This window comes from Ursus americanus, chromosome 14, assembly GCF_024610735.1.
Source record: "Ursus americanus isolate L20-20 chromosome 14, mUrsAme1.1.p, whole genome shotgun sequence".
Taxonomy (NCBI): domain Eukaryota; kingdom Metazoa; phylum Chordata; class Mammalia; order Carnivora; family Ursidae; genus Ursus; species Ursus americanus.
The window spans coordinates 60,798,931-60,821,640 of NC_142140.1; the positions used below are offsets into that span (position 1 = coordinate 60,798,931).

Below are 22,710 nucleotides of genomic sequence, written 5' to 3' on the forward strand. Positions count from 1 at the left end.
ACAACTCAGCAGAATATATGCTGTTTTCATTCACATTAGATTCCCCCTACGGTTTTCAAGTGAAATACTTGCTTTTTAGTAAAGACTGAAATTCAAAATTGCTTGCAAGATGAATAAAAGGATTTTAAGAGATTATAAAAACTTTTTTCCTGTGAAGATCGCTGGGTCTGATTCTTCAGCGTCTAGCTAAACAGGAAATTTGAGAATTAAATAGAAGTGGAACAACTTTTTTGTGGGTAAGGGGAAATATATCATGGGGCGAGGGCTGAGTCATAATGAACAAATAGGAAATTCCACCAGGGAAACGGAAATTGTTTAAAAAAGTAACCAAGTGATTGAATCCTTATTTATTTATTTATTTATTTATTTATTTATTTATTTATTTGAGAGCGAAAAAGAGAAAGCAGGAGTGCACAAGCAGGGGGAGGGCAGGCATAGGCAGAGGGAGAAGCAGGCTCCCCGTTGAGCAGGGAGCCCCACACGGGGCTCGATCCCAGGACGCCGGGATCCTGACCCGAGCCGAAGGCAGACGCTTCACTGATAGAGCCTCCCAGGTGCCCCAAGTGATCGAATCCTAGTACTAAAAGTCCAATATTGGAAATATAAAGTCACTGGGTGGTCTTACAGCAGAATGGAAATGACAAAAAGAAGACAGAGAAAAAAATATGGACAAAAATGGGACATGTTTTTGGGAAAAATGAAGGCCCCATGGGAGAGGCACAGGACGGGGGTGGCAGTGAGAGGGATATCTACTTCTCAGGGCGCCCCCCCTCTTATGCGATGTAAGTGGTGGTGTTTTTTAAGTTTAATAATTGGAAGTTTGTACCTCTTTTTTTTTTTTTAAGATTTTATTTATTTATTTGACAGAGATAGAGCCAGCCAGCGAGAGAGGGAACACAAGCAGGGGGAGTGGGAGAGGAAGAAGCAGGTTCATAGCGGAGGAGCCTGATGTGGGGCTCGATCCCATAACACCGGGATCACGCCCTGAGCCGAAGGCAGACGCTTAACCGCTGTGCCACCCAGGCACCCCAAGAAGTTTGTACCTCTTAATCCTCCTAAGTTTTCGGCCATCAGCATGCATCCCGTTTAAACAGGAAACACGTGTGTGCTGTCTGCGGTGTCCCCAGCCCTGCCTCGGGATTCTGGCGGAGCAGGTCCGAGGACTTCCACAAAGGGTTTTAGGTGGATGCTGATACGGACCGCCGGTTAGGAGCCACCGTCCCCCAGTGTCTGCTGTTCGATTCACCTGCTGAACACAGTACCTGCCTGGTGAGTGATGTTCCTCTGACACCGAGCACCTAAAAAAAAGGACGAGAAGTATTTATTGACCACTACCATGTGACGGCCCCTTGCATACGTTTCCTTTCATGCACACGGTGCCCTGTGAGGTAGGTACTGTTGTGTTTATGTTCACAGATAAGGAAACTGAGGTGCAGAGAAGCAGGTGTCCAAGATCCCCCAGCTGCTATGAGCCTGAACTGGATTCCTTTGTTCTTATTTGAGTCTAGTTGACACACAGTTACGCTAGTTTCAGGTGTACGACGTAGTGCTTCGACCTCTCTATACCTGAGGCTGTGCTCGTCACCTGGCACCACAGAGGCTGTCACAGTGTCACTGACTACGTTCCCTATGCTGTGCCTTTTATTCCCGCGGATTATTCCTTCCATCATGGGAAGCCTGGTCCTCCCACCCCCTCGGCCCATGCAGCCCACCCCCTCCCTCCCCTCGGGCAACCGTCAGTTTGTTCTCTGTGTTTACAGGTCTGATTTTGTTTTTTGTTTGTTTATTCATTTGTTTTTTTTTATTCCACTTACGAGTGATATCATAGGGTAGGTGTCTTTGTCTTATTTCCTGAGCGTAATACTCTTGAGATCCATCCATGTTGTCACAAATGGCACGATCTCGTCCTTTTTTATGGCTGCGTAATATTCCGTGTGTGTGTGTGTGTGTGTGTGTGTGTGTGTGTGTGTGTACCCACATCACATCTTCCTTTTTTTTTTTTTTTAAAGATTTTATTTATTTATTTGACAGAGAGACAGCCAGCGAAAGAGGGAGCACAAGCAGGGGGAGTGGGAGAGGAAGAAGCAGGCTCATAGCGGAGGAGCCTGATGTGGGGCTCGATCCTGTAATGCCGGGATCACGCCCTGAGCCGAAGGCAGATGCCCAACGACTGAGCCACCCAGGCGCCCCACATCACATCTTGCTTATCCATCATCCATCGATGAACACTTGGACTGCTTCCGTACCTTGGCTATTGCAAACAATGCAATTCACATAGGGGTGCAAATATCTTTTTGAATTAGTCTTTTTATTTTCTTCGGGTAAATACCCAGAAGTGGAGTTATGGGAATAGATGGTGGTTCTACTTTTAATTTTTTTAAAAAAGATTTATTTATTTTAGAGAGAGAGGCAGAGAGATCGAGTGTATGTGAGTGGGGGGAGGGACAGGGGAGGGAGAGAAGCCGGCTCCCTACTGATCCTGGAGCCCGACCTGGGGCTCCATCCCACGACCCTGAGATCACGATCTGAGCCAAAATCAAGAGTCGGAGGCTGAGCCACCCAGGTGCCCCATTACTTTTAACTTTTTGAGGACCCTCCATACTGTGACCAGAGTGGCTGCACCAGTTTGCATTCCCACCACAGTGCATGAGGGTCCCCTTTCTCCACTTGCTCACATTTACCCATTTACTGAAGGATGTGATAAAGGCCCTGGGAGGGTCCGGAGCAGGGGAGCGCAAGTAACGGCCTACGCGTAAGCCATGCTAAAGCTGCTATCGGCTGTGTCATGACAACACAGTGCCCCCCCACAGATGGCCTGAGCCTTGCCTGGCACTGATGGTAGGTGGCATATATGTCTCACTAGGTCAGTCTGATATGAATAGACACACACAGGCCTGGGCTTTAAAAAGCTCTGCTCAATAAACCCTTCTTAATGAAAGACACTTTTATTTTTATTTTTTTTAAAAGATTTTATTTATCTATTTGACAGAGAGAGAGGCAGCAAGAGAGGGAACACAAGCAGGGGGAGTGGGAGAGGAAGAAGCAGGTTCCCAGCGAAGCAGGGAGCCCGATGCGGGGCTCGATCCCAGGACCCTGGGACCACGCCCTGGGTCAAAGCCAGACGCTTAACGACTGAGCCACCCAGGAGCCCCTGAAAGACACCTTTAGATGTGGTTCTGGGCTTCTGGGGTTACATAGCACCCTCCTTCTCAGGTTCAAAATGAAGAAAGTGGTCAGAGGGGAAGTGACATGTTCAAGGGTCATTGACAGAACCAGGAATAGAAGTGCCCCCTGTCCACACCCCCTGTGGCCCCAGGGCTCCTGCCACTCACGTCGGCCGTTCATTTCAGCTTTGCGAAGGGCCTGGTGAAGTGCCCTACCACCGAAAGCTCTTGTTCTGGGCATTTTGAAGCTGAAAATCCACCCTGTGAAATCTGCTCCTTGAAAATCACCACCCACTTCCAGTGTAGGAGTATCGCATGCAATTTTGGACTATAGGTAAAGTGGGATAAATCGGGAGCAGAGATGGAATGGGATGGAAGCTTAGAAATGCCGTCACCCGAAGAGGGGTTGGAGAAGCCAGAATAGTCAGCCTGGAGGAGAATTCTCGGCTGAGAAAGGGCAGGTGTTTTACAATATGCAAAAGTAGCTCATGCAGAGGAAAAACCAGATTTATCCTGTACGGCCTGAGATGTAAACTAGTATCCATGCGTGGAAACTACTGGAAGGCTTTTCCAGCACAGCAGTCCCAGGAAGGACTGCCTTGGGAGGTGATGAGCTCCCCATCACTGGGCGTGTTCAAGCCCTGGGCAACCATTTGGCACGGATGCTGCAGAGGATATTCACATCCAACTGGATCAGACAACCCCTCAGGTTCCTTGCAATCCCAAGTATCGGATTCTCTTCAAAGGTACCTCAAAAACTCAAAAGTAAACCCATAGATTTAAAAACCACCAAAATTGCTTCCCAGAGCTCTTTCAGGCAAAATGAAATGAAGGGGAGTAGAACTCTAGCGCCCCGTGCACTACGTGGCTAGGAAGTCTGCAGGAATAGAACTGTGAGCTGTACCTAGGTCGTCAGAAATGCACAGTAAACAGGAGCGGGGTCAGGACCGCAGCCGCACCACCAGGAACAGCAAGATAACTAACCTCGTGCCTTCCGTCGAATTCCTAAATGGATAATAATACAACTTATGGTCACTTTCTATAATACCAGTGATACTAGCTTTCCCTTTATGACAGCGAGACAAAGTCTCCTTTTAAAATAATCACGCTTACATGTAAAAATGAGTGCACTTGGGGGAAAACATCAAAGAACCTTTACAGGTGGTGCATGGCTGGGTCAATGATTAAGAAGCTGGTACCAGAATGGCTCGGGTTCCGGAAAACACAGCTTTATTCCAACCAATGAAGATCCCCAAATCATTTAAAGCTTCCATGCACCTTGTCTGCATATTTGGGCCCAAATCATTTAAAGCTTCCATGCACCTTGCCTGCATATTTGGACCTTGTAAGCTTGGATAGCATGCTTTTGCTAGTTTAGCAGATTCTAAGCCTTGTGCTGGATGCGCCATTGATCCCTACCCACAGCCTGGTGCCAGATGGACGCGGAGTGTTTAGTGATGATCAGTTGTCCCACACTTCTTCTGTCGGGCTCAGTCCTTTGCTGGCTTGCATGTGCAAAATAAGGGCTTTCTTTTGAAAAGATTCTCAAATGCGTGTAATTGCACTGGAAGAGTTCTTTCTCCTTCCTTCTTTCTTAAGCACAGGGAGAGATGCAGCGGCAGGCATCCAGAGTCAGGCCTTCAGAGCTTCAGAGTCAGGCCTTCAGAGCGCGGACCACCAGGAGAGAGGGGCTGTCCTCACTTCATCCCAGAGCTGGTGTTCGGGTTCGGGGGAGGGTCTCAAGGTTCTTTCAGCCCCTCCACCCCGTGGGGGAGGGCGAGGGTTACCTCTGCACACCGATGCAGACACAAGGGTGACCTACGATCATAACCCACAGAGCTGATTTCGTGTACTTTTATCGATTCTATCACGTTTCCAACAGTTCCAGGTAACCTGTGGGTCTGCAAATTGGGGGCGCCCCCAGGGTGGGGCCTCGGACCTGGCGGGCTTTCCAGGACGCCGCCCCCTCCTGTCGCCCAAGTGTGGGAACTCCGCGCACCCGGCTCCCGCGCGCGGGTCGGCTTACACCCGGACCACAGACAAAGACCCCCGCTCCTCGCGGCGACCGGAAAACAGTGGGGCTCCGCGCGCTCCTTAAGTAGGCGTTTCGGGGGGGGCGGGCGGGACAGGGATATGAATATGCAACACCAGCTCCCCGGCGTACCATTGGACAGGCGGCTGCTTAATATTCATGAGGCTTTGCGGGTCTTCCGGGCGCTCCGACACCTCGCGAGAACTAGGGGCGGGCCTCACGAGGCCAAGCCTCCTCTGATTGGGTGTCCTTAGAGGGAGCTGGCCTTCGATTGGCTGCTGTAAAGTGGAGCCGCGGTCCATCACACGGACGGGAGATTTGAAAGCCCATTTTCTGGGTTTCGGGCTGTGAGGACGACGACTGGTCCACATTTCTCCCTCACTGGGTAATTCCTTTATTTTCTACCTGTTAGTGCTTCACCAGTATTACAGCCCTAACGCACGTTTCCCGAGCGCTGTCCTCTCATTCCATAGCCGGACAAGCTGCTCCGGACCCCCGACCCATGACCCCTGACTACCCCCCCGCCCTGGGCGCAGTCGCGCCGGCCTCTCGCGCCTCTTCCCGCGGCGCTGGGTTGGAGGTCCCGTGTCCAGGCCCAGCCCGCTGAGCACGGGGGGCGCCGCGGCAGGGCCAGGACTAGGCGCAGGGCCCCGCCCCCAGGCTCGGGGCTGTGGTCGTTGTCCCCTGCTGGTGTCCCGCGCGGGCGTGGGAGGTGGGGACAGCCGTGCCGTCGGTCCATCTCCCTGGCCGCCGCTAGGCCGCAGGGTCGCGCCCGCGCAGAGCCGCCCGGCCGCGGCCCCACCCCCTTCGCCCGGGTGACGCGTCCCCAGTTGCCACGGAGACGCGCCGTTTGCCTGGCGGTTCTGCCGGAGCTGCAGGTGGGGTGCGGGCGCCTCCGGCGAACGTGTGGTCCGTGGTTCCCGCAGGCGCCGCGGTGAGTGCAGGCCTCCCACCCTCTGGTCTGCAGCCTGGGCCCCGTGCCAGCCCCGGCCGGCCTCCTCTCCATCTCCCGGGGGGGTTGCTTGGGTTCGTTTTGAGCCCGCATCCTGACGTACCCGGGGGGCCGTGGGAGGGTGGGAGCGCCGGGGCCCTGAGGGCCGTGGGCAGGCAGCTGTCCCTGGGGGGCTGCCTGCAGAGCAGGTGGGGTGGTGTGGGGAGCAGGTGTGGTGGTGGTGGAGAGCAGGTGGGGTGGTGGGGAGCAGGTGGGGTGGTGTGGGAGAGCAGGTGGGGTGGTGGGGAGCAGGTGGGGTGGTGTGGGAGAGCAGGTGCGGTGGTGGGGAGCAGGTGGGGTGGCGGTGGAGAGCAGGTGGGGTGGTGGGGAGCAGGTGAGGTGGTGGGGAGCAGGTGGGGTGGTGGTGGAGAGCAGGTGGGGTGGTGGGGAGCAGGTGGGGTGGTAAGGAGCAGGTGGGGTGGTGGTGGAGAGCAGGTGGGGTGGTGGTGGAGAGCAGGTGGGGTGGTGAGGAGCAGGTGGGGTGGTAGGGAGCAGGTGGGGTGGTGGTGGAGAGCAGGTGGGGTGGTGGTGGAGAGCAGGTGGGGTGGTGGGGAGCAGGTGGGGTGGTGTGGGAGAGCAGGTGGGGTGGTGGTGGAGAGCAGGTGGGGTGGTGGGGAGCAGGTGGGGTGGTGGTGGAGAGCAGGTGGGGTGGTGGGGAGCAGGTGGGGTGGTGGTGGGGAGCAGGTGCGGTGGTGGGGGGGCAGGTGTGGTCATCAGAAGCAGGTGGGGTGGTGGTGGGGAGCAGGTGGGGTGGTGGTGGAGAGCAGGTGGGGTGGTGGGGAGCAGGTGGGGTGGTGGTGGAGAGCAGGTGGGGTGGTGGGGAGCAGGTGGGGTGGGGTGGGGAGCAGGTGGGGTGGTGGGGAGCAGGTGGGGTGGTGGTGGGGAGCAGGTGCGGTGGTGGGAGGGCAGGTGTGGTCATCAGAAGCAGGTGGGGTGATGGTGGGGAGCAGGTGGGGTGGTGGGGAGCAAGTGGGGTGGTGGGGAGCAGGTGGGGTGGTGGTGGAGAGCAGGTGGGGTGGTGGGGAGCAGGTGGGGTGGTGGTGGAGAGCAGGTGGGGTGGTGGGGAGCAGGTGGGGTGGTGTGGGGAGCAGGTGGGGTGGTGGGGAGCAGGTGGGGTGGTGGTGGGGAGCAGGTGCGGTGGTGGGGGGGCAGGTGTGGTCATCAGAAGCAGGTGGGGTGGTGGTGGGGAGCAGGTGGGGTGGTGGAGAGCAGGTGGGGTGGTGGGGAGCAGGTGGGGTGGTGGTGGAGAGCAGGTGGGGTGGGGTGGGGAGCAGGTGGGGTGGTGGGGAGCAGGTGGGGTGGTGGTGGGGAGCAGGTGCGGTGGTGGGAGGGCAGGTGTGGTCATCAGAAGCAGGTGGGGTGATGGTGGGGAGCAGGTGGGGTGGTGGGGAGCAAGTGGGGTGGTGGGGAGCAGGTGGGGTGGTGGTGGAGAGCAGGTGGGGTGGTGGGGAGCAGGTGGGGTGGTGGTGGAGAGCAGGTGGGGTGGTGGGGAGCAGGTGGGGTGGTGTGGGGAGCAGGTGGGGTGGTGGGGAGCAGGTGGGGTGGTGGTGGGGAGCAGGTGCGGTGGTGGTGAGGGGCAGGTGTGGTCATCAGAAGCAGGTGGGGTGGTGGTGGGGAGCAGGTGTGGCAGTGGTGTGGAGCAGGTGGACCTCCCCCCACCTCCACCGCCCCCCCCCCCCACCCCGCAGGCTGCCTTCTAGCTCTTCTTTGTCCTGCGGAGGGTTCGTATCACCTGCTGGGTGGGCTCCATACCCAGCTGTGAGTGTACAGATGCCACGTGTGTTTGTTTGTTCAGGAAATGTGGCCGGGTTCCTCAGTCCACAGAATGTCCTAAAAGTGAACACTGCCTAGGCCCAGCTATTCTGATGAGTTATAAAAATGCGTGCCCAAAAGACACGGGTGAGAATAACATTCTCCCAACAGCCCCGCCCTGGAACACAAATACCCGTACACAGTAGGAGAGAAGGATGAGCACGGTGTAGTCCGTGTCCTGCACAGAAACCCCAACCCGCAGACCACGGCTCCATGGGCAACGGGGACAAATCCTACAGACATGATGTTGAGTGGAGGCGTCAGACGTACAGTGCACACTGGGCGATTCCGTTTACATGAAATCCAAAAATACCAAAACTAATTCCTAGTGGTTGTGCTGTGGGAGCGCGGGTGGAGGGCAGTGACCAGAAGGGAGCGAGGTGCCGGCTACGCGGATGGGTTCATTTTGTGTGCAGATGATGGTCTATGCACCTCTGGGTACGTATGTCACACTTGAATAAAAGCTGACATAGAAGAAGAACCAGTTGCTTTCGGCGAAACTGAAAGAATGTCTGTCTTTGTGACCAGGACTTTGGAAAGCCGACATGGCCAAACTACTACAGCCTCCACCCAAGTTCTTGCCCTCAGAGTGGCACATCGCTAACAAGAACCAGTACCACAGAGCCGAGGCCCAGAGGTCCCGGTCCGAGCGCCTGGTGGCAGAGAGCCAGAGGCTTGTGGACGAGATTGAAAAGACCACAAGGAAGTCTCAAAGTGACGTAGACAAGAAACTAGGTAAGATGCCCCACTTGCTGCACTTGCACCCATGCCTGGGTGCCACGGCAAGGTGTAGTCACGCTGCTGTTTGCATTCCGTGTTCAGGAGGGGCGATGCAGTATCTTGAAATACTGAGGGAAACCGTGCATTTTCAGGTTCTGTGTTTAAGCTCACTACCCTAAGACAAACAGAGGCATGGTAACTCAGGCTGCTTTCCACCCTCCATCGTTCAATCTCTTACAGATTTGACACATACTTGCTGAGCGTCTGAGAGACACTGGGGCTGCCCAGTCGCTCTGGACAATGAAGTGCAAACCCAGACCCTGCAGAACGAGGTCCCAGTTAGCACGCTAGCCTTGTAGTCTCAAATATAATCAGGTGAGGGTCAGAGACATTTGAGGAGCACCTCTAACACGACAGATGCCCAGACAGACAGACACACACGACAAAAGAAAAAATATGCCATAAAATATTCAGGAAATTTGGAGAAGACACTGCATCTAGGAAACAAGAGTCTTGAAGAAGAACACTCAGGGAATAAGAAAGCAACCTTGGGAATTAAAAGCATGAGAGCACGTTCGTAAAAATCAAAAGGAGGCTTGAAAAAGAAAGTTGAAGAATCTCCAGAAGGTGGGGGGGGGGAGACAAAGAGATGGATGGATAATAAGAGAGAAAGGGTAAGAACTAGGGGACCCACAGAGAGGCTCGTTATTTAACAGGGATTTCAGAAGAGGTGCAGAGAAGAGGAACAGAGGAAACCATCGGCGGAGGAATCCTAGGAAACCCCCTAGGGCCGAAGGGTCTGTTTCCAGCGTCTGGCATAATGATTGAGTAAGGCTGACGCTAGGAAAACAGGGAAGAGACCCCTGAAAGGCTTTCAGGTCGCACAGAGAATGGGGAATTCTCCTCAGGAACTCCGGAGACCAGAGGAAATGAAGCCTGTTATTCAAATTCTAAGTGAAAATCACCTACAACCTAGAAATCTACATGTAGCCCAAGTCAAAACGATGAAGGTAGAACGAAGGCATTTTCAGACCGGCACACTTTCAACAATTTCACCTTACGGTCCCCTGTCCCTGAGAAGGGCCTGTGCCAGCAGGTGGAAGGGGTGAGAGCAGGAGCAGGTGACAGCTAGGAAGGGGGCGGTGGCAGGTGCGAGGGTGAGGGGTTCTGGAACTGGTGACCACGACCAGCGAGCAGGTGGGAGGGCAGGAGGAGAAGGTGCTCCAGGGCAGAGGTCCTGGAAGAAGCAAAGCCAGCAGGTTCCTTGATGGAATTGAATATCTGGGGGGTGTTTATAGTTCTGTCAGAAAGTCCGAGGAAACATTAGTGATGTAATGAGTGAAGCAAAAACATGACTACCAGCCCCTCTGAAAACAAACAGAGAGTTGTAGGAGAGGAGAAACTGACCATAGCGCACCACACGGCTCAGGTGTGAAGAGCAGTTACACCTTTATGGTATGACAAACAGGCGTGAGGCTGTTGCGAAAGACGGAGCAGCAGGAGCGTGCTGTCCGAGAGTAAACCCTGGCTTCCAGCCACAGGAGATGGGTAGCTACTGTTTAAACGGACACGAATGTAGCAGTGTTAGCGAATGCCGAAGAAATTCTGAAAGCGTTTAAGAAGTGATTGCTCCTGGGGTGTCCGGGTGCAGTCGGGTGAAGGTCCAACTCTTGATTTCGGCTCAGGTCATGATCTCAGGGTCCTGGGATCGAGCCCGGCTTGGGCTCCATGCTCAGCATGAAGTCTGCTTGAGATCCTCTCTCTCCCTCTGCCCCGTCACCCCCTACCTCTAAAATAAATAAATAAATCTTTTTAATTTTTTTATTATTTATTTATTTATTTTTTAAAGATTTTACTTATTTATTTGACAGAGATAGAGACAGCCAGCGAGAGAGGGAACACAAGCAGGGGGAGTGGGAGAGGAAGAAGCAGGCTCATAGAGGAGGAGCCTGATGTGGGGCTCGATCCCATAACGCCGGGATCACGCCCTGAGCCGAAGGCAGACGCCTAACCGCTGTGCCACCCAGGCGCCCCAATAAATCTTTTTTAAAAAAACCAAACGCGTTGCTCCCAGCAAGTGGGAATGGGTGGGGACGGGTCAGAGAGCTGCAACACTTGCATTGGTCAACTTTTCAAACAATGTGTCTAGATCTTTGATAAAATTAGAAGTTATGAAAAACAGCAGGTCAGGTGTTAAAGAATTGGGGTCAACCAGCGTGGGTGATGTTGCATGAACTGGATGTTGACCTTGTAAGAAGAGATCCCGTCCCTCCCTGCTGTCCCCCACCCCGCCCTCCCCTAATCAGCACACAAGATGGAAAGGGGCCATGGGCAGCAAAGAGCACGGCTCGGGTATTTTGAGGACGGTCTTCACGTTTCTGATCCCAGAGCTGGCGGCACCGGGAGCGGACTGACCCACGTGTAACGCTGTGTGCTTTTTCTGTGTGCCTCAGAACAGAGACTCGAGGAAGTCAGGTTCTGGAAGAAGGAGCTGGACAACAAGCTCGAGCAGCTGGTGTATGCCACGGACGACCTGCTCACGTACAAGACTAGACTGGTGAACGCCCTGGAGAGCATGAAGGAGCCCCTGCATATCACCCAGACGTGCCTGGAATACAGGTGGGGATCACTGTCGTGGGGGACCAGGTGCTAGGGTAGAGTCCAGCTGCGCCGGGTGCTGGGTCCCAGTGAGGCTGGCGAGTGTGTGTTCTCCAGAGCCCGCCGTGCTGGGCAGTGGAAAGAGCTCTTCACTACCTAACTTTAAATGTAAATTAGGACTAGGTTTGGCTGCAGAGACCCAGAAAACTAAATCACACTGAATTTAAGTAGGGTTGCTCTTTCTCTCTCACAGGGAGTCTGGAGGTAGTCAGTGCAGGGCTGGCATGGTGTGGGTCTCAGTGCTTCGCCACATGGGTTCACTCCCCAGGTGACCTTGTGACTCCAGACAGCAGCCAGAGCTCCAGTCATTCTATCCATGCTCTAGCAAGTAGGAATAATTAGGGTTTGGTATTCCCCATTTGCCCGTGCAGCCCATTGACCGGAGCTTAGTCACGGGGCCACACCAGCAGAGACTGGGAACTGGGCGTCTTTATTTTGGACAGGCAGAGTGGGTCCGGTTCCTAGAGGACAAGTCTGCACCAGTACGCAGAGCCTCACTGAAGCACTTTGTAACCCAGAGTCCTGAGCAAACATACCTTTTTATTGTCATTTCCCTCCAAGTCCTTTGAGTGGGTGGTGTTCTCTGCCCAGGGGAGACACTCAGGTCCTGACCCGTTCTCCGGCACAGCCCCTGCTGGCACACCCAGGGGCTCTTCTGGCTGCCGACACGGGCCCTTCCACATCCCCTGCCCTCTCCACACTGGCTGCGGAGTGAACTTCTCCAGATACAAGTTTTTACAGGTCACGCCTGTGCTCAGAATCCTTTCCCTACAGCCCCGGGCCTTTAACATAAAGTTGTAGTCCTTGGTCTGGCCATCGAGGTTCGAAGTTTGTCAGGACCAAGCCTGACAGAGCCCCGGGACTGTCATCCCTCCGGCTGCATGTCACGCCCCATAGTGGGGCGTGCGCAGGTGTACAGAGTTACCTGCTGTTTCCCAAACACACGGCGGCTCCCTCTTCCGGGAAAGCCCTGCTCCCGCAGTGAGCTGAGCCAGGACCCTCGACGGCAACCTCCCCAACCAGATTCTGGAGTTTGTGAAGCCATGGGAAGGAGCAGACGCTCACAGAGTCCACCATCCGGCTGCTCAAGTTCACGCTGTGTGTGTGTGTGTGGGGGGCGGTGGTTGTGCTGGGGGTGGGGAGGGGGGTGGGGGCGCCATCTGTGCCGCCTTTGTTCCTTGCTGCAACCCTGCGAAAGTGGACTGAGTTCCCCATTTCTCGGGAGAGAAGGCGGAGGCCCCCCAGACCTCACTGCTGGCGGGGTAGAGCCCTCCGGCCATGCACTACACTACAGGGTGGAAGAGAGACGTGCCAGGCGGTGACAGGTCCTTCTGGGGCTAAGAGCACGTGACACTGGCTGAGTTATTTACTTTGCTCTAAAGGGAAGTTAGCGTAGTCATTGACACGGTCAGCGCGGCGCCCGACAGGTGTGAGTGCCCACCCGCGGGCGAATGTGGACATTGCATTGTTGTTTCTACGGTAGAGCACCGTTCTGGGTTCAGATACTTGGCAAAAATCAGGACGAGGTCCTGTTTCCAAGAAGGAAACTATCTTCCCAATTCTAAGTCAAAAGAACATTTCCAATGAACGGGTTAGGAGTAAACGTCTTCCGGAATCATGGCCAAATGGAGGGGAAAAGTGCGTCTGGCATTTTTCTGACCAGGTCACTAGGAGCCGATGGCTCTTGCTTCCTTGAGTTTTGGTGTTTTGAAGTCTCGCAGATACTGATGCACGCGCATCCCCGACGACGCCATCCAGCCGGGTGGGGTCATAGTCAAACCCATCGTCCAGGTAGCTCTGAGTGGATCCAGTGCTTCCGCACGCGTTCGATGACCCGCCCCTTCCTCTCGGCCAGGGAGAAGCGGGTCGGCATTGACCTGGTGCACGATGAAGTGGAGCAGGAGCTGGTGAAGGAGGCCGAGATCATCCGCGGGGTGATGGCGCTGCTGACCCGCACCTTGGAGGAGGTGTCCGAGCAGATCAGGTGCGCCTGTGAGGCCGGCCCGTAGCTTCCCACGGCGCACCTGGGGATCAGGTGCAGCTCCCCGTGGTATATCTGGGGGTCAGGTGCGGCCCCCCGCGGGGCATCCGGGGATCAGGTGCAGCTCCCCGTGGCGTATCCGGGGGTCAGGTGCGGCCGCGCGCTCGCCCGCAGCTCCCCGCGGCACACCCGGGTAAGGAGCCTGAGGTGGGAACATGTGGTGTGAGGCCTACGTGATAGCCGCCTGCAGGCCGTGGGTGTGCACAGGCAGATTCATCCCACTGGTGCCTGGGAGCCTTTTCCTGAGAGGGCTCCAAACCCTCCCATCAGAAGGGTATTGAAGATCCAGGCCGGTTAGTTAAGCCCGCCCCCAGTGCCCAGGGGTGTGCGTGGTGCTGGGGTTCCGGCCGGAGGCGAGTAGGTGCCGCGTCCCATGCAAGACGCGGTGTCCCCGCCTCCTCCTCCCTTCAGGCTGAACCGCTCGGCCAAGTACAACCTGGAGAAGGACTTGAAGGACAAGTTTGTGGCCCTGACCATCGATGACGTCTGCTTCTCCCTCAACAACAACTCCCCGAACATCCACTATTCGGAGAAGGCTGTGAGGGTTGAGCCACAGTGAGTGGGTCCCCGCGTCCCTGGCAGAGGGCGGCCCGTGGGTTATTCTGATGCGGTGCTGAGCGGCCTGGGGACCCCGCTTTGGGGGCATCTGATGTCAAATCCCCATAAACAGAATTGGTTCGTCCACCTGTCCTGTTTTCAGACGTCCGAGGGCAAGGTCCCCTTCCCGCCACACACCCACAGAGACAACCTGCATTGGGGGCGTGTTCTATGTGCGTGTAGAAAAGTGCACAATCGCAGCCCTCTGGTCTGACGACTTACACCACCATCCGTATATTTTGTTGTGTAACCTGTTATGCGAAATGCAGCAGTTTAACGTCACATTCACTTATTGTCTGGCGGTCCTGCGGGCACCCGGCTCGTGCCGGGCCTCGCGTTCCCTGTCGGGTCGGGTCGGCCAGGCTGCAGGTCTGTCTGAGGCTCCGCTGACCCGGGTTCATGACAGCGGCACGTGGGGCAACCTGGCGGGCTAGCCTCCTCTGGCTGCAGGGGTGCCGGGCACTGGCTTCTGCTGCCGTGGGCGATGCTCCCGCAGAGCGTGCCCAGGACTGGGTGGCCTTATCTTCGTGGATCCCAGCAGCATCTTTCACTTGCATTCGTGCGGAGCGAGCCGTGAGTTCGGCTACCACTCGGGAGGAGATGCACAGCTGCGTGGACCAGGAGGCGGGTCCCAGCCCAGGATCCCCACGTGTCAGGCACCCGGCCTAGGAGATAAAACTCAGGGCCAGCACAGATTTCTGAGACCCGGTCCCCTCTGCAAGCCCTCTCCTGCAGCCCAGACACGCTGTGAGGGACCGCGTGGCTTCCCTTGCAGCTCCGTGAGCCTGGAAGACTGGCTGGACTTCTCCAATAGCAATGTGGAGAAGGCCGACAGGCAGAGGAACAACTCACTGGCTCTGAAGGCCCTGGTGGACCGGATCCTGTCACAGACAGCCAGCGACCTGCGCAGGCAGTGCGACGTGGTGGACACGGCGTTCAGGACCGGGCTGAAAGAGACCAAGGCTGCCAGGGACCAGCTGGCCGCCCACCTGGCCAAGGTGAGCTCCCTGGAGGGAGGCCGCCAGGCTGGGCTGCGGCCTCTGGGCTTGTGCTCGTGGGTTGACGAGGAGGGAGGCTCACTCGCAGCTCCCCGTCTTCGCAGCAAGGCGTGGGCTTCTGGGAACCGGAGGGGACTTTGCCCCACTCTGGGCCTCAGTTCCTCCTGCATGAGATGTGGCACGGGCTGGAGGGTGTTGACCTCCTCTGTGACTCTTGACGTTCCTGAGTTAGGTGGATGCAGCCAGTTTCTGCAAACCCCACCACAGGCTGGGGATCCGGACTCCTTGTGCCTCTCCGTTCCCCGGGGCGTGCTGGTAAACTGGCATTCAGGAAACAATCCACAATGCAAGGCTCTGATTTTTAGCAGTTGCAGATTTCTGTGGTGTAAATACGTCCACCACAGTCAGCTTCAAGCTGCCATTTAACAGCGGGCTGGCGAGGCTCCTGGACAGTTAGCGATCAGAGCCCCGTGAGCCGGCCCGCCTGCGTCTTGAGCACAGGCGGAGGGTTCCGAAGGAGATGTGTGGGCAGGCTCCCGTGCGCAGTAGCGGTGATGGGTAGCACTGCCCCAGAGCATTGGACGCAGCCCCAAGTGCCATTCACAGTCTCTGCCAGCACTTTACAAAAAGTGGCAAGACACAGGTGGAATGAAAAATCATGTTTTATTTAGCCCAACACATCAGCTATCGCTTCGGCATGTTATCAGTATACATAATTAATGACGTCGTTTACGATGTGTTTTTACAAAGTGGCCGATGGAGAGTGGCACCGCCCGGTGGGTGGCCTTGCTCTGTGAGCAGCTGGGTCAGGGAGCATGTGGGGACCCCGACCCGGTTCTAGAGAAAAGCCTCCCTCTGGTCAACCTGTGGCCAGAAGAGACAGCAGGCTGAGAAGACCAGCCCCCAAGGCAACAGTGGGCGGCTGGACCCCGTTTCGTGTTTGGAGGCACATTTGTTTCCTTATTGGGCGTATTTTATCTCCAGCAAGATTTAGAATTAAGGAAAGGAATGTTTAATCTAATCTGGGGTTTAGGTTATCTTAAGGGCACAGCACACTTTCTCTATAAAAGGTCAGATAGCGACTATTTCAGGCTTTGTGAACCAAGAGGCAAAATCAAGCAATTCTATATGAACGTCGGCAAATCTCATTGCCAACCTTGAAGATAAAATAATAATAATTGAGTCTAGTCTTTTGGAATACAGGTCTACTGAATAGAAGGAGGTAATTCTCTTCGGAGAAGCACTAATGTGTTGCTTTGTGGGGTTCGAGGTTAGTGTTTTCCATCAAACTCTATGGGGAATGCGAAGCCTGATCTGTAATGAGACTTCTACACATTTCGTCTTCGGAAATGTCTTTCCATTCAGATCAGCTCTGCCCAAGAAGAGCTGTCTGTGAGCGAAGGGTTTTAGCGGAACGAAGCTGTCGCTTACGGGGCCTTCGCGGACTTGCTGGCCTCTGCTCCCGCGACTTCCTCCTGGCGCACCACGGCGTGAGATTCGTGCGTCCGGCTGCAGGGCGCGTGGTGGCTCTTTAATTGCACCCTGAAGTGGATTTTGAAACACGGGCATTTCCTCTGCACTTGCCTCGAGCTCCAGAAAAAGCAGTGTCAGGAGCTCGGAAGACAGAGGCGCGGCAGACCTGTGTGGGAATGGAGGTCTTGCCTCCTGTTTTACTGCTCGACGGTGCAGCTCGATGGTGGGATTCCAACCACGCCAGTGGCCGAAGTGACTTTACCCCGTGCACACAAGTGCTGTCGCGCCTTGCGGTCGCAGCCTGGATTCATCAGGAAATGCTGAGTCTGCCGCAAAAGCTAATTGCTAAAGCCATTCAGTGTTTGATCGTAGCGGCTGAGGAAGGTTCTTGTTCAGAAGAATTTCAGTCTTTTCTTTTCACAGGAAAACTGCACCACCGCCAAAACCCCGAATTGCTGGGTAGTTGGGGAGATCAGCTTCTGTTTCTGACAAAAAGTCACCGAACTTAATGATGGTCAAGTCCACGAGAGCTCGTGAAGTGGACCGTCGGCGCTCCGGGTTCCGTCACACACGACAGATGCAGCTGTTTTCTGCAGAGTGCTTTGTGATGAATAACAGCAGACTCGCAGAGGCTCCGCGTAGCTTGCGTTCCCACGAGCTCTGTCAACAAGGCCAGGCCTTGTCCTGCTCCACACTTCCTAGCAGATTCCGCGTTAGGTTGTACTGAATTCGTGTTTTCTCAGCTTTTTGAGAATATCCTCCCGGTGGGTTTCATGTGACCACTCACAGAGGCTGAATCTCGAGTCACTGCAAAGAGCATGGACTCCTCCATACAGCACAACGGAGCTGTATCAGACACCTGCCCACTCATGAGGGGCCGAGGGAAACCGGCCGCAGTCCCGTGCCACGTTCCTTCTGCACTACTGATGTTGCTCCGACGTCCTTAACTCCTCCAGCAGCTCTTCGTGCAGGAGGACTCGTAGTCTTAAACAAGTGGATACTCTCGGGACACCCTTCCTCAGCTGCTCAGCCGTCGATCGTGAGTGAACGAACTCGACGTCAGTACGTGGCCGTCCTCGCTTGGCGGACAGAAGAGCCACTTGGAGTCTTACTTTGTGCCTCATTTTCGTTTTTGTGAAGAAATTCTGCAGTGAGGGGATATTCTGTGTTAAATGCCTCATGTTTTGGGACACCTGGGTGGCTCAGTCAGTTGAGTGTCTGTCTTTAGCTCAGGTCATGATCTCAGGGTCCTGGGATCGAGCCCCATCTTGGGCCCCCTGCTCAGCAGGGAGTCCGCTCCTCCCTCTGCTGCTCCCCCTGCACATGCTGTCTCTCTCTCAAATAAAATCTTAAAAAAAACCCCTCAACAATAAGAAAACAAACAGGCCAATTAAAAACTAGGCAAAGGATCTGAACAGACATGTCACCAGAGGAGAAGCACGGATGGCGAATAAGCACGTGGAGAGATGCTCCACGTTGGACGCCCTCAGGGAAGTGCACATTAAAACATGGAGATGCGTCTGCCCGCCTGCAGTAAACGCAGCAGGTCGACGGTGCCAGGTGCTGTCAGGGCTCTCGCTCTGTGCCGGTGGGAGCGCGGGATGGTGTTGGCGCCAGGGAAGGCAGCGTGGCGGTCTCTCACAAAACTGAGCATGGCATACCCCCCGCAATCTCACTCCGGGTATTTACCCAAACGTGCTGAACACTCACGTCCACGCAGAACCCTGCATGTGAAGGTGTTTGGCAGCTTTATTCATAGTCGCTAAAACTTGGAAGCAACTAAGATGTCCTTTAGTAAATGAACAGATGAGGAAACTGTGGTCCATGCAGACAATGGGCTGTTATTCAGCAACAGAGAAATGAGCCATCAAGGCCCCAGAATGACGTGGAGGAACCTTACGTGGAATCGCTAAATGAAAGAGGTCAATCTGAATCTCGTGCTGCGTGATCCCACCTCTGAGACCTTCTGGAAAAGCCGTGACTATGGAGACCGTGAGATCCATGGTTGGTGGGGCTTTAGGGCCATGAAGCTACTCTGCATGACACTACGCATGCCTCAGACCACAGGATGCCCGCCACAAGCAGTGAGCGCTAATGTCAGCCGTGGACGTCAGTGGACACCGTGTCGGTGTCGGTTCGCCCGCTGGGATGAACACCACGCTGACGCCAGACGTTAATAACAGAAAACCCGCGTCTGGGGAGGGAGGTGTGTGACTCTGGACTGGCCGCTCGACCTCGCTGGAACCCTAAAGCTGCTCTGAAAAATAGTTCATTAATTAAAATTCTTTAAATTTCACCATTTGTACAAAAGCAGTCAGCAGACTGGATTTTGCCAGACTGCTGATTCCCGATCTAACCCATAGTAACAGTAATTTTGTTTTAGTTAATACGTATTTTGGGCATTTTAAGTATTTGTAAAATTTAAAAGAATGTAGCCTGTTTTAAAAAGATTATCACTTAAAATACTTAAATTGATTTAGGCCTATGATTTCAAGTTGGCATTTTGTTAAGTTGAAAGACAGGGCTGACATGTTTGTAAGAAGCTAAGATTAATCATTTTCACTGGTTTGCCCGATTGACACCATCTTTTAGGGCTCCAGTCGGCTGTGCTAAGACAACGTAAGCATTTTTTTTAAAGATTTGATTTATTAGAGGGGAGAGGGGCGAAGGGACAAGCAGACTCCTCGGAGCACAGAGCCTGCCACCATGTCACGGGGCTCCATCCCAGGGCCTCGGGATCACGACCTGAGCCGAAACAAGAGTCGGACGCTCAACCAATGAGCCACCCAGGCGCCCCAGGGCAATGCAAGCATTTATGAAGAGTTATACGTCAAATTTATAAAGGCTGCTTAAAATACATGTTTAAAGGATTTTAACTAAGTTTGAAGTGGGAGCAACTATTAGTCAAAATTAACTTAGAGCGATCGTGAACATTTAAGTTTGCAAATAGTATAACATCTGGGAACTGAGCTTAAGAAAAGCTTAGGAGAGGGCTGCCTGGGTGGCTCGTTATCCTCTCTACTGTGTGCGTCTGAAAATTTCCATGATGCAAAGTTAAAACTAAAAAACTTAAGAAATAAAATTTTAAGCCAGTTAAATATTAATCTAAAAACCCAAGTAATTTCTAAGTGATCTTTTCTGTGCACAAAGCCACCATCAGCGGAACCCCAGAAACTGCTCGTATAGTCTCTTCAGGCTTCTAGGGGTGGACCTCGGGCCAGGGGGCAGCTTCCAGGGAGCCCACCTGCCAGGAGGGGGCGATGCAACAATGGCCAGTCACGTCCATTCCGCCCTTGGGGTTCTGAGGGCGGGTGCGGCTCCTTGCCCACCAGCAGTCACGGCTGCAGGGAGGAGCGGTCAGGTGCATTGTGGGGTCCTGCTGGGGCCAACTGTGAGGTCCCCTCTTGCTACCTGACGTGATCACAAGACCTGAGCATGAGCGCAAACTGCCTTCTCCTCCAATCCTTCCGTAAGGTCATGGAAGAGATTGCTTGCCAGGAGAAAAACATCTCCGTTCTCGAAAAGGCCATCCTTGACCAAGAGGGGCCTGCCAAGGTGGCTCACACGCGCCTGGAGACCAGGACACAGCGGCCTAACGTGGAGCTGTGCCGCGACGTCGCGCAGTACCGGCTGCTCCAGGAGGTGGGGGAGATTGCCCACAATGTGGCCAGGTAGGCGGCAGCGCCAGCATGGGCGCCTGCTGGGCGAGAGTGCGTTTGCGTCTGCACTGTTTGGGGGCTCCCTTTCCCAGGGCAGGCCTCACTAACTGCAGCCATGCAGAAAATGGGTCCCAAAGTTTACATTTTCCTAGAGCCCCGATCCATATAGTTAGGTAAAAATCCTCAGTTTTCAATGTTGGTGGTTCTCAGGGTTTTCTGCCTGGGGGACCTGGCCTGTGGCCACCAATCTGAAATCTGTGTCTGGAGGCGGGGAGGGAGGGGCTTCCGTCCTGAACCCCCGAATGCGTTTCCCCTGGAGAAGGCAAGGCAGAGAGGAGTCAGTGCCCTGCCCTCCCTCTCCTCCTAGGCTGAAGGAAGCCTTAGCCCAGGCTCAGGTGGAGCTGAAGGGCCTGAACCGCAGGCAGCTGGCCCTGCAGGAGGAGATCCAGGTCAAGGAGAGCACCATCTACATCGACGAGGTGCTGTGCACGCACACGAGGAAGTCCATCCCCCCACGGGACGGGGGCGACCAGGGCGAGTGGGCCGGCGGCCTCCGCCCCGACGCCGTCTGCTGACAGCACCTGTGGGCCAGAGGCTGATTAAACCGTGTTACGGTCAGGCGTGCACGGCTCTCATTTCAGGGAGGCCCACTGCAGGCGGGGCCTTGAGCCCCGGGCGGGGTTTGGGGGGCCGGCTCCGCGCTGCCGGTGGGCAGTACTGGCCTGAGTGGCATCCCGTGTATCCCCACGTCTGTCCACGCAGCCCATTCCTCCACGTGATGGACTTGCGGCCTGCGGGGGAAGGGCGGCAGGCCAGCACCTTTCCTTCAAATTCTGTGGAGTGCGGGTCTGGATCCCCTCTTTGCTCTGGCCTGTCTTCTCGTCACAGACACCAGACCTCTCTCGGCTCCCCTAACTCCTCTTCCCTAGGAAACCGTGTGGGCGATGCTGACTCGGATCCCCCTTTAAGTCTTAGAGCAGATGGGAGCTCTGAGCCTGGAGCCCCCGAGAGCCTGCCCGGCAGGCTCTTTGCTGGGAGAAGTGAAGAGAACACATGGGGCCAGAGGGCCATCTGGCTCCCAGGAAGTCAGCCGAGCCGTGGGGCTTGAGGAGCAGGTGGGCCAGGCTGCTGCTGTCTGAGGTCTTGGGGTGCGGGGCGGGGGATGCTCTGGTTCACCAGTGGGCGCATGTCAGCTGCAGGTGGGGGTGGCTCAGGGCAGGTGGGTCCCAGCAGCTGTGGTGTCAGGACTGCCGGCTGGCGGCTGGCGGCTTGTGAGGGGTGGGAGGGGAAGGGAGGCACCTCCTTTAGCACCAGGAGGGCACGGGGAGGATTTCCGCATATTGTTTTCCCTCCTGAGTGTAAACAGATTGTGAGTCAGGTGTCAGTCTCCAGATCAATTAATAATCATTGGGAGTATTTTTTTTCTTCATTCTCAAGTAACGGTAGAGTCAAAGAGAAAAACACCCTCCCATTCCTGCCACAAATTCAAGTCAGTGGCTTGGACTATAGGGTTTGGAGACAGAGCTGGGTTGAGGTTCCCGTCGCGCCCACCCCGTGGGACTCCGTGAGGCTGAGCGAGCCGTCGGCAGCAGTCCCCACCCTGTACCCGCGCCATTTCTGCGTGGCTGTAGCCGCGGCAGGCCTGGATTTCGCGTCCATGTTGCTGTCCCGTCTTTCTGCACCTCCTCCAGCCTCCCGAGCCACGGCTGTCCTTGGGAGACCTCTGCCCATCCACTCACTCCTCCGGACATCGAGGGGGCACCTTCCATGGTCCCTCCTGTGAGCCGCAGCGATGCTCTGTGCTTCCATTCTGCTCCTCCGTGCTTAGGGGGGACCTGCGCCTGGGCCGGCCAAGCTCCTCCCACTCCTAGGGTCTCCTGTAAAGGGACAGTTGGCCGGATGGCCCGGACCCCTTCCTGTCTTTGACGGTCCCTGAATGTGGCTGCCCAGCTCCACTCGTGCTGTCTTGAGGCTCAGAGACAGTGTCAGACGTGGGCCCGACTCCCCGGAGGTTTACGAGCTAAGGTTCCTTGGTCCAGAGAGTCTTTGCTGTCCGCAAGGGGTGTCCCTAACCTGGGGCGGAGAGGCCCCCTCTGAGGCTGAGAGCATCAGTTTCGTGCCGAGCTGTGCTGCCTGCCCCGGTGCTGAGCGTCCCTTCCCAGGTGCTGAGCACATAAGCAGCCCTCTGCAGGCGACAACCTGGGAATGTCTGTGGGTGCTCTTGCGCTCTGGCTTGGAGGGGTCCCAGTGCCCTCCCCAGCTTAGAGGACGGATCGGAGTTTGTGCCGATTTTGGAATGGTGTAGGGTTATGGGCCCTGTCCCTGGGGATGAGGCCAGCGGGGTGTGAGGACTCTGGGAAGGCCTTTCTTGTGGTCACAGCTCTGGGAGGCTTGGTGGCTCCACCTGGTTTGGATCAGCCCTGTCGTCTCCCTGGGGCGTGGCCCCGACAGGTTCCTCCGCCCCCCAGAGCTTCAGCGGCCCCATTGGTAGACGAGGCGAATGAAGCTGGCTCGGAAGCCTGTGTTCTAAGGGGACATGGTAGGGTTGGCCACAGCAGTCGTGCG

General features: G+C 55.4%; 1 protein-coding gene across 1 annotated transcript; it reads left to right on the forward strand.

Annotated features, from left to right (window-relative positions):
* Positions 1 to 5,487: 5,487 nt before the first annotated feature.
* Positions 5,488 to 20,748, forward strand: TEKT1 (tektin 1). Its single transcript, XM_045804823.2, has 8 exons — positions 5,488 to 5,581; positions 8,528 to 8,734; positions 11,173 to 11,338; positions 13,233 to 13,361; positions 13,830 to 13,973; positions 14,791 to 15,013; positions 19,961 to 20,157; positions 20,513 to 20,748. The coding sequence occupies exons 2-8, from the start codon at positions 8,545 to 8,547 to the stop codon at positions 20,718 to 20,720; spliced, it is 1,257 nt and encodes a 418-aa protein (XP_045660779.1). The 5' UTR covers positions 5,488 to 5,581; positions 8,528 to 8,544; the 3' UTR covers positions 20,721 to 20,748.
* Positions 20,749 to 22,710: the final 1,962 nt, after the last annotated feature.

What these genes read in the sequence shown, in the direction of transcription:
- TEKT1 (XM_045804823.2), top strand. Translation starts at nt 8,545, where the DNA reads ATGGCCAAACTACTACAGCCTCCACCCAAGTTCTTGCCCTCAGAGTGG. An exon ending in CAGACGTGCCTGGAATACAG is followed by an intron (nt 11,339 to 13,232) that starts GTGGGGATCACT and finishes CCTCTCGGCCAG; the next exon opens with GGAGAAGCGGGTCGGCATTG. An exon ending in ATTGCCCACAATGTGGCCAG is followed by an intron (nt 20,158 to 20,512) that starts GTAGGCGGCAGC and finishes CTCTCCTCCTAG; the next exon opens with GCTGAAGGAAGCCTTAGCCC.